At 39.5% G+C, this 15,445-nt stretch overlaps 1 protein-coding gene across 1 annotated transcript; it reads right to left on the bottom strand.

Annotated features, from left to right (window-relative positions):
* Positions 1-6,270: 6,270 nt before the first annotated feature.
* myorg (myogenesis regulating glycosidase (putative)) lies at positions 6,271-15,107 on the bottom strand. The gene is made up of 3 exons (XM_042511559.1): positions 15,024-15,107; positions 11,328-11,706; positions 6,271-11,148 (listed from the first exon to the last, which is right to left on the bottom strand). The coding sequence occupies exons 2-3, from the start codon at positions 11,588-11,590 to the stop codon at positions 9,357-9,359; spliced, it is 2,055 nt and encodes a 684-aa protein (XP_042367493.1). The 5' UTR covers positions 11,591-11,706; positions 15,024-15,107; the 3' UTR covers positions 6,271-9,356.
* Positions 15,108-15,445: the final 338 nt, after the last annotated feature.

The following is a 15,445-nucleotide window of genomic DNA, read 5'->3' as shown; positions in this document are numbered from 1 at the left end:
TGTACAAAACAGGTGGTGCAACATGGTGGACTCCATGGACGGTGAACCATTACCTATGTAGATATAAAAGGCTTATTCTAAGGTAACAGAAACACAGCGATACTTATTTTCAGGTAATTATAGACTAAAGAAAACAGATTTCTTGCATAATATTCCATTTCTTCCAACATATCCCCCTAAATCCTACACACAATGAACCCATAAAGAGCCCACTGATTCTTGAGGCTAATTTTTGCCTCATATCTGCTACTGTGAACACTTTGGGGTAAATGCGCTGTATTGTTACATCCTGTTGTGCAGCATGATATCATCAGAATTTGATATTGTATGTATGATCCATCTATATATGAAGCATGGTTATGAGCAGATGTTTGATCATTTCACAGGCCTATAAAAGGGCGATTGGGCTGCCAGTGGCCGCTGTAATATTGATTGATGGTGGGCAGGTGGGGGCCACAGTGCTGCCCTCAGACAGACTCTGTTTATTTATACAGTCTGCCGTCTGCCCACCTTACCCACCACAGGGCTACATTCCCTGAATTTACAGTCGTCAGGAAAGAAAAAATATGCTAATGACGCTGCGTAGCCCTGAGGAGAAACAAAAACATTTTCAATCCAAACTTTCCACAGACGTATTAGTTATATCTGGCAGGATCTCACGCACATTCACCACCAATACGCCAGCGTACAGTATCTCAACCACTATTTGCTACTCTGTCCCCTGGGGCATGCATAAATTGGATCCTGTAATGAGAGACAGCAATGATTGTCTTTGAATATTTGGTCTTGATTTTCAATTATACTATATATATGCTGTGGCTGATATTGTTCTGGATGCTGTGCGGAGTGGTATTAAATTGAACTTCTCCATAAAACCATGGACTTTTTTGAACATGTAAGAGGAGCATTGTTTTCAGGCAAGGTTTTACTATGGCCACATCCCAACAGTTTCATTTGTGTTTTGGTCACCTAATTTTTACATTGTCATTGGCTTAAAGTTTGCTCTCCATTTGTACACTTGTGTGCCTTTTTTGTTCTGCATTTGGGTCCTCATCTGAACTCATACATGACACTTCTTACTAATTTATTGCAAATTTTGGGTCATTTCCTCTTTCATTGCTTGTTGCCCTCTTCCCATGTTTTTAAAATAAAACTAAACAATTTGCTCAGGTTTCAAAGGGTTAAAATCAGGAATCTGTGTGTACATTTGCATCAATGCATCACTACAACTTCAGCTTCTTACCTTTAATCATAAAGTGAATGCACTGTTAAATTTTGCAGAAATGAGAATCAGTGTATGTATTCCATTGCTATGACAGACACGGACACAGAATGAGAGAGGGGAGACAGTCCTCTCCACACCATTAAGGATGCTGAATAGTGAAGTCCGTGGTCCATTCCAATTTTCTAAGCTTTGAAGGAGTCAGTGGTCGGATGTGGGCTGCCTCACAGAGCGTGTCTTCTGTTCCACTGAGCACACAGTAGCTTAGGGATCAGCCTGTGTCCCCGACAGGAATGTGTGCCACTGAGTGTTGGCCTGTCCACTGAACAGAGCTGCGAGCCTCAGATCAGTGGCATTGGCTGGCCTACGGGTTGCTCTTTATGGCTGTGTCGCTGAGTGGCTGGCTCTCCGCTGTGCACACGGCAGCCCTCCAGATGGATGCTGGGACAGCGGCAGGCCACAGGGCTGAAAATCCCATCAAGCAGCAGTTCCAGGCCCTTGCACTGAGAAGATGAAGCGCACCAGCACGCCAGGGGACACGGGCCAAACCCTTCTGCACCTCCATCACCCCCCAACCCCAGCCCCTTCATGCCCCTCTTTCCTTCCTCCCTTCATTCCTCCCTTCCCCTTTTTTTTCTCCCTTTATACAGGAGAAGACTGCAAGCCCAACCAGCCAGAATATGAAGTGTGGCCCTCGGGGTCTGTGGCCCTCGCTTGTTAAATAAAGGAGCTGACTAGCTGATTGATAGACCCTCAGCAGTCGCTGCACCTCACATGTTTTCCGGTTCGCTGCCTTATATACGAATCCTTTGTTGGCCAGGCCTGCGTTAGCGTTTGTTAAATGCAGTGTTTGATGGATGGCACCAATTTTCCTCCAAAACCCAGATGAGCCACCTAAGCACCTTTCCCCCTCCCCTGGTTTCTCCCCAGGTAAACCCCAGGAGCATGAGGGGACAGGAGTGTTCTAAAACGGTATCAATCAAACAACCCTGTGTGCAGCTGCAGCAGCAACGCAATGTTTCAATTATGCATCTGTTCCTCGGTGGCTGACATTTCGTTCAGCCTCTTACCTCCACCGAGGCACAGAGGAGGTGCCCTGCCTGTTGTCCTCACCTAAGTCCTTAATTTTACTATTTAAGCATATCTGTTGCCATTTCCTTTAACTCTTTACTATCTGCGCATACTTAAGATTCAAGAGTGCAAGGCCAGAGCCATGGAGACAACAGTGGAGGGAACCAAATCTGCAGAGAAGTCTCCCACCCCAAGGAAGAATTTGAAAATGTATTTTCTATTCCATTATTTTTTCTAAGAAAGAACACATTAGTCTGTATGCAAATATGCAATAAATGAAAGCTGCTACTGTCTACATCAATTACACGTGCAGGGTAACATAGATGATTGACATTTTAGATTTCTCATGAGCTATCTGACAAGTATAACATAATTAAGGCATTAACATTAGCTGAATACACCCCTGAGCCGTGTCCTGCTGGGGTACTGCAACAGTAGTTTGACAAACCCCATGAAAAACTGCAGTACACCATAATACTTGTAAAGTTCTTTAGTATTTATTTTATTCATTATTCATTTATTTATCATGTTTCCAACTGACGGTTATTACTATCTCAGGCAGTGGTGCATGGTTACCTGTGGTAGAGTGGTAATTTTTTGTTTTTATTTTAGTACCTTTGTGGGGATGTGACCCCCAACCCCCAAATATATATCACTACCGCCTTACTGCTGCACTCAGGTGCAACCAATAATTTTAATTATGAATTCTTTCACCAAATATTTTATTTTATATTAACCAATAATGCACTTGGTTTATCATTTTTAAATTTATGTCATCAAATTACTTTTGAATTACTTTTGAACAAATTTACTTTTGTTTGACAAAAAGTCTAAAACCCCAAATTGTCCAATTTAGAAAGAAAAAGATAAAGTAAGCTGCAAATTTATTCACTAAAACATGAGAATCTTTAGCATGTTGAAAAATTCAGCAACTAATAGTTGCAGAGCAGTTTTCAGTTGATTTAGTGTCAATCAGTAATAAAAAAAAGATTTCAGCTTTAGCCAAGACATAAAATGCCAAATATATAATAGCAAAGCAAGCAGATTAAAAAATAACTGTGCAGCAGTAAAGATAAGAATATCAAGCTAAGTTATTTAAAAAATATGTGTAAGCGGACTTACACACTGTGTACTATTCTATTACACCAAGTCATAAAGTTAACAAATGTTGCAACCAGCCAACATCGACTATCTCCGTCCCTGCAATGCCAGAGGCATGTTCAGAAATCCACAAAGGCTGCAGAGGAGTGTAAGCCTGATGCAGTGCAGCGAACCGACAGGTGAAAAAGATAAACAGATGCGAGACAAGTCTCAGGGGTGTTGGGTTCATTTGTTACCCAGCGAGGACAGACATATTCCTGTCAGACAAGCCGTGGCAGCACCAGATGCGAGGTCATTCTAGTTACGGAGTGAAAATCTTGGGTTAAGGACAAAGATTCTCACTTCACACAAGAGACGGCCATGGGGTTTTATTTCCCCTGTGGTCCTCTACAATAAATGCTCATTCCACACTTAACTCCAAGAGGCTGGGAAGCTTTTCTAATAAAAACCAAAGCTTATTCATCATTGTTTGTCTCCTCTTCATTTCGCTTTAAAATTGTGATTCAACAACAGTTTTGATGATGGATGCAGCAGTTTTAATGTTCATTATATTTATTTTAGACATGTTTAATAGGTTGCTTGCAATATATATATTATTTATCAATTAGCTTGTTTGTGGCATTTGTAAATTCAAGTCTAGCTGGATTTGGCTGTACAAATTACAACATAAATTGAGGTAATTTAAAGTCAAATCTTTAGATCTATAAACCACAGACATACACTATAATAGTGTGATTTAATCATTTATTTTTGCAGGAATTCTTGATCAGGGCCATTATTCACTCTGGGTGTTGTTAGATATAAGTTGAAAAATGCAAAATATGCATCTATTTTTAGTGTTTCTATGGTTGTTGTCCCGAGTGCCACTTGTCTCTCTCTCTGTAATATATATGCCTTACTGGGGAGGACAGAGAGCAGACAGGCTCATGGAAGGAGGATATGGGGAGGTACTTGAGACACACTGGCTCCTAACCAGAACAACTGGCGTCTCTCTTCTGCAGATGGACACACAGGTGGGCTCACAGGTGGGGAAGGAGGAGGGGAAGTGCTCTGCCAGTTTTGTGTCCTGCTTGGTGTGTGTGTGTGTGTGTGTGTGTGTGTGTGTGTGTGTGTGTGTGTTTGTGTGCGCGCACACAAATAACATCTGGCCCATGGTCCACTGTCATGTCAGAGAGAGAGTTTATCGATGAAGCTACACTGCACCCTTCTGGATGTCTGCAGCACCACATGGCCGAACGCTCAGATTTCATGTTATTGTTTAATTTCCAAAAGCTCTTAAAAGCTCTTTTGAAAATAATCAGCATTTTTTCTTTCCTTTTGTTTGATCAATTTTTTATGTATTATTTTTTTATTTCACATACTCTGTATCATAATTTTCTGTTGTTACCTCCACTTTTACTGCAATCAACATCATAGAAATAAGAAATAAGAAATACTTTATTGTGAAATTGAAGAAAATGTATTTTCTTACATTCACTCTGATGTAAAGCATAGAGAATTATAAGAAAGTAGAAATAACAAGTATGAAAATAAGATTATAAAATAAAATATCAAATATGTGCATTATGCTACATAACAATGTGTAAAACTAGTATGTGCAATTTCACATGCCCCCCCACCCATTCAGGAGCCAAAAAAAGGATACCATCCCACAATTTGCTATCAACCACTCGTAATAATTGGGTAGCAACAAAAAAAAAAGGATCAATATTGACTTCTAGTGAAAAAAAAATGTCAGCATGAGAGTATCAGCAAACTCTTCTTTATTTTCCCTACATAAATCTTACTCATTTAACTATAACTCCAAATTTTGGACCTGGTCATCTGCACCCCACATGCTACGCTGCTGTAAAATCGACAAATTGCTAAAATTCTGCAAGCATTAAATCATGTAATAAATATCTAATTAATCATGCCTATTGTTAAAACATTTTTTCAGTTCTCCTCCCAGAAATCTAAAAGTTTAAGTTCCCCTTAAAACTCCTACATGCAGTAAATGACTTGTCCAGCCTGTGAAAAGATGGGCAGAACCAAACAATATGATTGCAAAAAGCGAACCAACAAATAATATTGATCCGTGCTACACACAGACAGCTAATCAATGAATATATGTCCTCCCCGCACAGGCTGCAAGTCAAGATCAATTTTGAAGAAAGATGAGGCATTGGCAAATAAAGTGAAGTAGTTCTGAAGCATATCCCGCTGTTTTGAAATGGAAGAAATTCCCCAAACATATGAAAGATCGACTGTAGCAGTAAGAAATGGCCCTGCCAGGCTGTTTGAACTCAAAACAGAACAATCATGCTTACGGCTGTTATTCTAATAAATATTGTTGCTATTATCTCCCCTTGACGTTTATCTTTTTTATTCTTGGTGTCTGGTCGTTTGATATCACTTGCTCTCTGGCCTCACATCATGAACCGCCAGATGATTTATTGATCTGAACACAGCCTCCAAATAACCTGCACAATTGTTTCATCACCTTGTCATTATCACCCCGTGATGAGCCGGGGCGCTAAAAGTTAGAAAAGTCCCTCAAGGGTGTCTCTTTCGATATCAAATTGATAGGCACATTAGTTTTCATGTGTTGCAAACTCATAAGAGGTTACAGGTTGTTATTGGCTCACTGGTTGCACGGTCAGCTTACTGACCTGAGTGTATTTTATGCGCAGGTGTGTGTAAATAAGTAACGGTAAGGCATATATTGATCTTAGAGGATTTAAATATTCTGGTAGTGGTGGTCATGGTTGCAAAACGTTGTGCTTCACGTGACATTTCCTTTCAAATCTAAATCTGTGCATGTGATGCAAATGAAGCTGCAGACAAAAGTCAAACTTGATTTCTTTTAATACATTCATACAAAATGACACCAAGTATACACTCTTGCTGAAATTAGTGCAATGTTCAGTTAACTTGAGGCAGAAAGTACATGCTGGGTCATGAGAGCCAAAAGCAAAGAAACATTCAGTCCGAGATATATAATCTCTCAGTCTCATCATAAAGCAAGACAGTCTGTGACAGAAATAGCCTCAGAGGTTGGCCTGGCACAGATGCTGACTGAGAACTGCTATAAATAGGCAGCGCTGTTATGATAAAACTATGTCAAAAGGCACAAACAAAAACCACTCAGGTCAATCTGTGAGCCACACAGACCGGGTTAAACAGAAATAAATATTGCAAAATGAGAGCATTGCACCATAACATCGTGGACGTTCGCTTTTTGTTATTTCACAATAACACAGTCTTTTGTTGTTTTTTTTTTTTTTATTGCAATTTTTAAAAAATTAACATTGAAACCACAGGAGGTCACTTTCACGTTAGATTGAAAGGATCTCGGATTCAAAAGTCTTCATTTAAACAGCAGGACAGTGTTACCAATATTCTTCTTTCATTTTTTTATTTTAAGGTCACTGGCCATTGGTGGGATTAAGTCATTGTTTTGCAAGTCACAGGTTAGTCTCAATTCTTTTAACTCAGTTTCAAAGTTAAGTCACAGGTCCTGAACTGAACAAAATAAAAAGCCCTTTTCACTAAATTTAATAATTTTATTAACATAATATAAAATATTACATCTACAAAATACAAATTCTATTTATTTGTTAAACAGTGCCACTGATTTTATCATTAAAAAAAGTAGTGCCATTTAGCACTATTAACCAGCGCCACAACAGTATGACCTATGTGTGTTTCTAATCTGTCTTGCTATATTTAACTTACATTGAAATAAATGTCTCTTAATTTCTCTTGATACTAGCTTGGGAGAAGGCATCAGGTATTTTCAAGTCAGTTTCAGATTCAAAGTCTAAGTAAAGTCACAAGTCATTGGTATGTGAGTCCAAGTTGAGTTGCAATTCTTTTTTAAGACATCAAATTTGTGACTCGAGCCTGACTCGAGTCCAAGTCATGTGACTTGAGTCAACACCTCTGCTTGCTGCCTTAAACCGAGTTTGATAAGACAATCAATATTAGCTGCATCTGTGATTTCACATGATGCACTTTGATATGAAGCCCTTTGCAGCTACATAATGGACAATTTAGTTTTGTAGCATTTGCGGTGCACTCATCCCATAAATGGTTAAATTAACGATAATATAACACGATAATCGTACAAAATGTAACAATGGAACAATAATACATGTATAGCATAACAACAAATCACTTAAAGTTGGTGACAGTAATTATTAATGGCACTTTGAGATGTTACTGCAGTTACAAAATATTCACAGTAACAAACACAAGGTAACAAAATACACAGTACCGATCACCATCATTAATTTGATGATTAAATGCTGCTAAATTCACTCCATTTATGGACTTTCACATTGCAGAACAAGTATATTTAAAATAAACAGACTACTATCACTTAGGTCACTGGGCTCAATATATGATACACCATAGTATGACTAACTGTTTACATGCATTCAGATTTAGCAAAGCACAATAAAGACATTTACCAGACACTTCAAAACACACTACAGCCAGAGAAGGCTGTTACCTGAGGAAGAGCATAAAATATTTAGTGCCTAATAAAAGGCACCGTCTTCTGTGCTAAGAGTAGTTACATGACACTGAGTTCCACAAATGAGAGCATGTGCAGTTTGTAATGATTAAACTTCAAGCATTCATCCTGATAAATGAAGCATAAAACCTGACTTCCTGAAAAGTATCTCGGAGCAGAAGAGTAGAGGAGTCATTAGTGTCAAAGGAAAGTAGGATATCTCAGTCAAACTGAAATTTTCATCAATAAAGAAGGTTTTTTGTAGCCTACGATCAGCTTAATCATAACTATGATGACACCCCTTCAACTGTACTCCTTTGATACACTCTGTTTGGCTAAAATTTAACTCCAACTTTATGGCATGCAATGACAACTATACTACTTCACAGTTTGCATATTCCCTTTATGACAAATGTTTCATATACATGACTTGCCAAGGTTTTAAAGTGAGACTATGTAACTGTTATACATGCTGGGGTTTTACTGCTACAGCCTTACTTAGCTAGTGTTAGCAAACTTTAAACAGACATTATTGACTGACATTATTATTATACTGTTATGATTATGATTATGATTGTTATTATTATGATTATGATTATGATTATTATTGTTTTTTTATTTATTTATTTTTATTATTATAACTGACAGTATTGAGTCTATTGGACTACTGTTATTGCACTTATCAGTAGCACGCAATTTTCACATATGGTGTGCATGAACTTGCTAAAATGTTGTTCATTGAACATGCTCATATTTGAAACTGATGAACTTAAATGTGAACTTTGTTTGCTCTCATGACAATTAACGACGCTCGTTTGATGATACCCGAGGATTTCAATGAATGCTCAGTAAGTTGGGCATTCAACGGGAAAAAACTCAAATTTATATGCAAATTGTGCTTGCCAGGTATGAGAAAACAAGTCCAAACATCATCATCACACAACAAGTAGGAGATATCTTCAAGTGAATGATGATCACAATAAATTATTTTATTGTAACAAACCTTGAGACATAGATGTAAATTTGTTCATTTTTAGGAACTTTGAGCTGAAACAAATGTGAGTTAGTTCATTTTAATCTGTGAACTGAACTTTGAGCTCTTGTGTGTGTACGTGCACAACACTGTCAGTGGCTGCCAAAAGTTACATAGTCTCTGTTTAATGGAGAATAGCTAGCAATATTTCCTTTAAACTACAAAAATGCAAAACGAAAGAGCTGATGCATTCATTCGTTTAAATCAAATAAAAAATGAAGATGGGGTTTTGAGCAGTTTTGAGTGAAACTGTTCAACAGATGATATAATGTATTGTTACAACTTTAAAAGTCTCCAGATTGTTCAGAGAAGCTTTTCCATAACAAACAACCATTTCATACAAGAATACAAGCTTAATTTGTGAAGCTTGTCTTACAAGCAAATTGCAGCACAGGCTAATTAAGCCTGTTCAGCTTTACATTCCCTTCCTGCTACACCCAAACAAAGAAGGCAATTTCATCCAGATCTACAGGGTAGTCTGTGAGATGCAGTGGCTCCTTGATATCAAATCTCTCCCCCTTATAGCTTTTCCAATGGCCAGCAGGGAGGTAGATGTCACGCTCTTGCTTTCCAGGCTCCAAAACTGGGGCTACCATAAGGTCATCCCCAATCAGGAACTGGGAGTCGATTTTGTAGGCTGTCTCATCACCTGTGGCAATCCACCACAGGGGCCGTATGATTGGGTCCCCGGTGTCCAGTACCTCCCCAGCCAGCTCCAGGACCCGCGGCGCAACAATACTCTCATGGACAGCTATGTATTTTCGAGCAATTTCAACCACCTCACTGTCGTATTCCCAGGGCGGTATAGAGAACTGCATGGAGGGCATGAAGGCTGACAGCTCCAGCCAACGGATATAGAGTTCTCGATCGGGTAAGACACGATCTCCATCCGTGCGGTTCAGATAGGCATTCCCTCCGATCATGTCAGGTAAAATGAACTGATAGCCGAGGATGCTGATGGTGAGAACTGTGGGGATAATGGATTTCAGACCTAACTCATAGCCCCACACAGAGTCTCTGTCAATGGGTCTGAAGAAGCAGGAAATGTTCTGGGACTGATAGCCACTGCGCAGCTCAGCTCTGTCATTGTAGGGAATAGCCATTTCCGTGTAACGCCTTGTGAAAAAACTCGGGTCCCGAATGGGAGTCCTGGTGCTAAATTTCCATGGTAAGTAGTTGGTTTCACCTGCATCAAATTTAAAAGACGACACCCCATACCCAGAACGCAGTGAGCGTAACTGGGAGGAAAACCAATCACGGGCTTCTGGATTTGTGAAGTCCAAAATACCACCAATGCCATTCCACCATTGCACCAATGCCGGCAGCTGACCTGTTGGCTCCCGGACAAACAGCCCCTTCTCTACACAATAATGGAAGTTTTTCGAGTCATAGTTGACAAACGGGTGTATCCAGAGCGACACCTGAAATCCATCTGATTTTAGCTTTTGGAACATGTCCGAGGCATTTGGGAATTTTTTTGTGTCAAAGCTAAATTCTCCGTAGCGGCTGGTGTAGCGATCGTCTAGTTCCAGGTGGCTACAGGAAAAGTTGTACTTTCGGATGTTGGCGGCAAACTTCAAGAATTTCTCTTGGTCAATGTCAGTCTTATGTAGCGCCCAGGTAGACCATATAGGATGGTCAAACATAGCTTTGGCAGGCACTTTGTAGGGTTTGTTGAAGTATCTGCGGACCATGTACTTGTGTATAGATGTCACATCCAAGCCAACGCACACTCTGTAGCTCAGTTCAGCACACGGTGCCTCTCCTGGGTTTGGCTTGAAAGGACTGTCATTGTATCGTGCCTGGAAGGACATGGTTTTCTCTGTGTCATTCCAGCCCAGGTGGAAAGGCACTGAATTATTTATCTTGATGGCGGTTGCATTGGATGAAAGCCAATAACTCTCCAAAATTCCACCAAATTCATTGCGGTTTGAGTAAATGTCGCTAGTGACAAAGGGTTTGGGAGCCTGTTGGCCGTTAATAGAAATAGGCCAGTGTTGAATTGCTGACACTGCACCACCATACCAGTGTGCAAACTTGTATGTCATAGCATGTTCAACAGGAATGTCAGGAACCAGTTCCTCCCAACGCACACGGTAGCACTGCACCGTGTCTTTGGGTCGCACTGTCTCAATGAAGAAGTTCAGATTTCTATCAGTGGTGCGTCCGCAGCTCAGCATCTCCCCTTCTTTGGAGCATGAATCCAAATCGAGCGTGCCTGACCTGCCAAGATTTTTAAAAGGTTACATTTACAGGCAATCTTTCTCAACATACAACCTCACATTTCTGCTGTGACAGTTAAATGACTGAAATTCACTTTAAATTTGACATTATTTTTCTGATGTATCTGAAATATGCATCATCACCAAATCAGAATTTAAAGACTGTTGAAAAATACCAACCTGAAATCCATTCTGAAAACAATAGACCCTCCCTGGTTCCTGATAATGTAGCCATCTTTATTCAGATCCAGGAGCTGAGTCTTAAGCAGCTCAGCTTTGCGTAGAGAGGCTATGTAATAACACCAAGCAGTCACTGCAGCAATTACCAGCACCAGGCCGATTACTCCAGCTCCGACAAAGGGTCGAGTGTCCTTGCTGTGCTTCTGCGGGGGGAGAACATCTGTAATAGTGCCTCCCGCTCCTCCCGGTACAACTTGGTACATGGCTTGTGAAGTTCAGTGAGCAATTCTGAGAGTTTCTGTCCTAAAGATCACAGAAATGCTTTCAAGGGAACCTCGTTTACTGGACTCTGACCCTGTCGTTATGTCGGCTTGCCTACCTGTCATGAGAGAGAGATAACAGGGTTAGAAATGTCAGTGTCTAGGCCTTCTAATATCAACACTGGAGTTTAGAAAAAATGTTTTTAAAATAAAATGATTGCTACAAAAAGGCTGCCTTTAGCTTGAGCCTTTGCAGAGAACGTTCACCTAATATTTCTTACCAGTTTTGGTAAGTCAAAATCTACATCCAGAAAAAAGCTCCACCACAATCAGCATGAGGTGTCAGCCTGTTTCTCCGTCTATCTTGTTTCCTTGTCAACTCAAAGCCTCCATTACATTTCTGGCATTGTCTTACATGCTCTGCATTGCTGCACAAAGTGATTCTGCAGCACTTAGAGGTATTACGCTGTCAGGATGTAAACTTTAAAGATGTGTCTGAGATTTAACAAAACAAATCTACTGCCAATTACCCTTAAGAGGATAAAGTGGATGTTCCCAGCAGTAATTCTAACATATGAGTTCAATTGAAAGAAGACTCATTTGTATGTAAGGAAGTAGGGGAGCAGAAAAGGGGATTTTGGCCTTAAAGCTCTGCCAATGCCGGGAGGGAGAGGAAAGAATACTAAACTTTGTGCTCCATCAAGCCAGACCAACCAAAACTGGAAGTAACTTGGTTCGTTGAAGACAAAAACATGTCAACATGCATGTTTATTTCTATTGCATTTAGATGTGAATGTCCCTCCCAGAAGGGACAAGGCAAAAACTCTTACGGGTAATTAACTAGCTGATGTTAGTTATTGTGTCTTTAGCTAATCAGAATGGATTAGATTAAAGGTGCACAGCCAGCCGACGGGAGTTCAGTCCAGATTCCCTCTTTGCTGACTAGTCCTAACTGCAATTGACCCTCATGGTTGGCCCTGGCAGCAAGGGTCGATAATAAAAAATGCATGCTATTAATTAGCAATCTAATTGACTAATTCTGTGTTCAACCACCCTTAGTATAGATTTCCCCCAACAACAGGAGTGATAACATAAGCCCATCATTAATTAACAGGGAACTAACTGTTGGTTCCTTGGAGATCCACTCAGGCTGCTGGAATTGACCAGCAAGATTCACTGTATTCATTTTTTATCTTTTTCTTTCTCATTTTAAAAGCAAAATAAGACAATTGATGATTTTACATTTATCACATCAGGCTACAAATAACACTTGTTGTCATTATCAATCAACGTAGGGATTATTTTCTCAGTTGTTTAGTCTAAACTGTAAAAACTGTGTCCACCACAGTAATGGGACGTCTTGAAATCTTGATCAACCATCAATACCCAGTGATATTCAATTTATTGGATAAACCAGTAAAGTAAATCTAGTATTTTCATAATCGGTACATCTCAATTAATCAATTAATTTCTTTGCCAATAAAAACAAAAATCACAAAATAAAGACAAATGCCCATTCCCCACAGCCCCAAGACAGTTTGTTTTATTCAGTCAACCAAAACCCAGATATACAACAGGCTTGTTCAGTTTACTAACATGTATGGCAAACTAAGGTCTTTCTATTAACTGATGAACTGATTACAGTTTCTTCTGAATACAAAACAGGGTTATTTTTGAAGCACTATCTCAGAAAACAATAAAAGTTGTAGCCAATGCATTTATCAAGTGTGCCAAACTAAAAGCACATTCACTGCCTTACGCTCAGTTTTCAAATGTGTAGCATGTTGAGCAAAACTGTGACATTAGTCTCTACATTGCTGCACTATTTGTGTCAATAATTGCCTTTTCACATTGATGCACGTGCTGCCTAGCACAAGACAACATTGCATGTGATGTGGTTGAAGTGCTTTTTCTTCTGCTGTGCTTTTGTTATTTGAGGAGTGTTAGTATATTCTGTTATTCTGTATTAATAGTGTATTATGTTGGGAATAAACATCTGTGTGTATGTGTGTTTACTACATGTATGACAACTTTACTGAAAACTGTTTTAACTATTGTAGAGTGTAGTTAATGCTTTGTGTGTTTATTCAAATGGCGATTGCTGTGTACTGTATTGATGCAAAAACACAATTTTTTAAAAGTGAAGAGTTTTGCTGGTTTGGTGTAAAATGTTGGGTTAGTGTCGCAAGTTTTACAAAAATAGCTTAACAGATCATAGATAGTACCTAAGAAATCAGAGAATATTGTAATTGTAGTACAGCAAATATTCACATCTGGAACCAGAGAGGAAGCTGAAGCCAGAAAACTTATGCTTAAAATGACTTATACCTAATTTAATGATTATTATAAGAAATGCATCATTTAAACATCCAACAGGAGCTTAACACAATGATCTGGTGTATTGTAGTCACACAAAAAATATTTTAGCAAAATTGTTGTTGATTGTATTTCTGTCCTTCTTCTGAATAATCAATTAATCGTAATCGATTAACCGTTTCAGCTTATCACAATTATTGCAAAGTTGATTTAAAAATTGCTAAAAAAAGTTTGTTGGGGGAGCGCCCAGTAACTCGGTTGGTAGGGCGGGCACCCCATGTACAGGGGCTGTGTCCTCGCTGCAGCGGCTGCGGGTTTGATTCCGGCCCCCGGCCCCTTGCTGCATGTCATCCCCAATTTCTCTCTCCCTTTCACACTATATCTGTCCTGTCTCAAATAAAGGCAAAAAGCCAAAAAATATAAATCTTAAAAAAAAGAAAAAAAAGTTTGTTGTCTTTCAAGTAGTGGCCATCGTGAACAACTCAAACATGTTTTTCTCACTGAAAGAGCATGAAATGGCAGAAAAAAGTTCAGACTGTGGCATTTCCTTGTTTATGTTTTGATCAAGGGGGTTCATATTTGCCATTTCAGTAGATTCACTATCTCTCCTGACATGAAGAAACAAGTAAACACAGAAGTGCTGATTCAGTGGGAACAAAGTGAGCACGCGTGTTTGCAGAGAGTGCGTGTGTGTATGCGACGTGTTGCAGTGACTACAGTGTTATACTCTGCTAATAAACTTGAATAGGCTATAGGTCTATAAGAACACGGCTGAACTTCACAAAGCACCGAAAGTAATTATCAGCAGTGACGGTATTAACTTTGCATGTGCGTTTTTAAACGACACAATTTTTTACAAAGCCTATGCTATCATTCGATTTTTTTGTCATTAAATATAAAACGCAAAACACATACAAGCCCACATTTATAAAATTATAACTGTACCAGTACAAAAAATGATCTTGTTTGCTGCTGTAGCCTACCCTAACTTCTCCATACAGTATTGTATAGAAAGCGGTTGCTGTGAGCGGTGGTGGGTGGTGCAAAAAAGTTAACGGAGGGAAAAGAAAAAAAAAGAAAAAAGCAGGGAATCAGTTAAAGTAAAATGGCATGTCATTACCGTTTATGCTCGTCCTGTTTTACTTGGAGCTGCTCGTCAAAAATAGTTTTTGCCTCCCGGTCGGCGGCTGCCCCTTCAGCAGCCCCCCGCACAACTTGTTTGCCTCAGTTCACAGAAAAAGCCTAAGACGCATCAAGACATGTTGCGTTTGACCACGCCCACTGCAGCATGGGAAATGTAGTCCAGTAGATGGGAACAGACGTGTTACGTTTCTCATTCTGCACACGTTACTCCGTTTTTCAAAGGCTTGAGCATGCTGCACTAGTTCAGAAACTTCACAAAACACAGTGGATGTATGGCAGGAGGCAAATGTGCAAAAATACATGTATTACACAGCTGCAAGCAGCAGTGGGAAAGAGAAAAACCAATGTTATTTCTATGAGGATTTGAGGTCTGTGTTATGGTATATGTTATCGACCATA

This window comes from Plectropomus leopardus, chromosome 2, assembly GCF_008729295.1.
Source record: "Plectropomus leopardus isolate mb chromosome 2, YSFRI_Pleo_2.0, whole genome shotgun sequence".
In the NCBI taxonomy this organism is placed as follows: domain Eukaryota; kingdom Metazoa; phylum Chordata; class Actinopteri; order Perciformes; family Serranidae; genus Plectropomus; species Plectropomus leopardus.
This window is presented reverse-complemented; position numbering and strand designations above follow the sequence as displayed.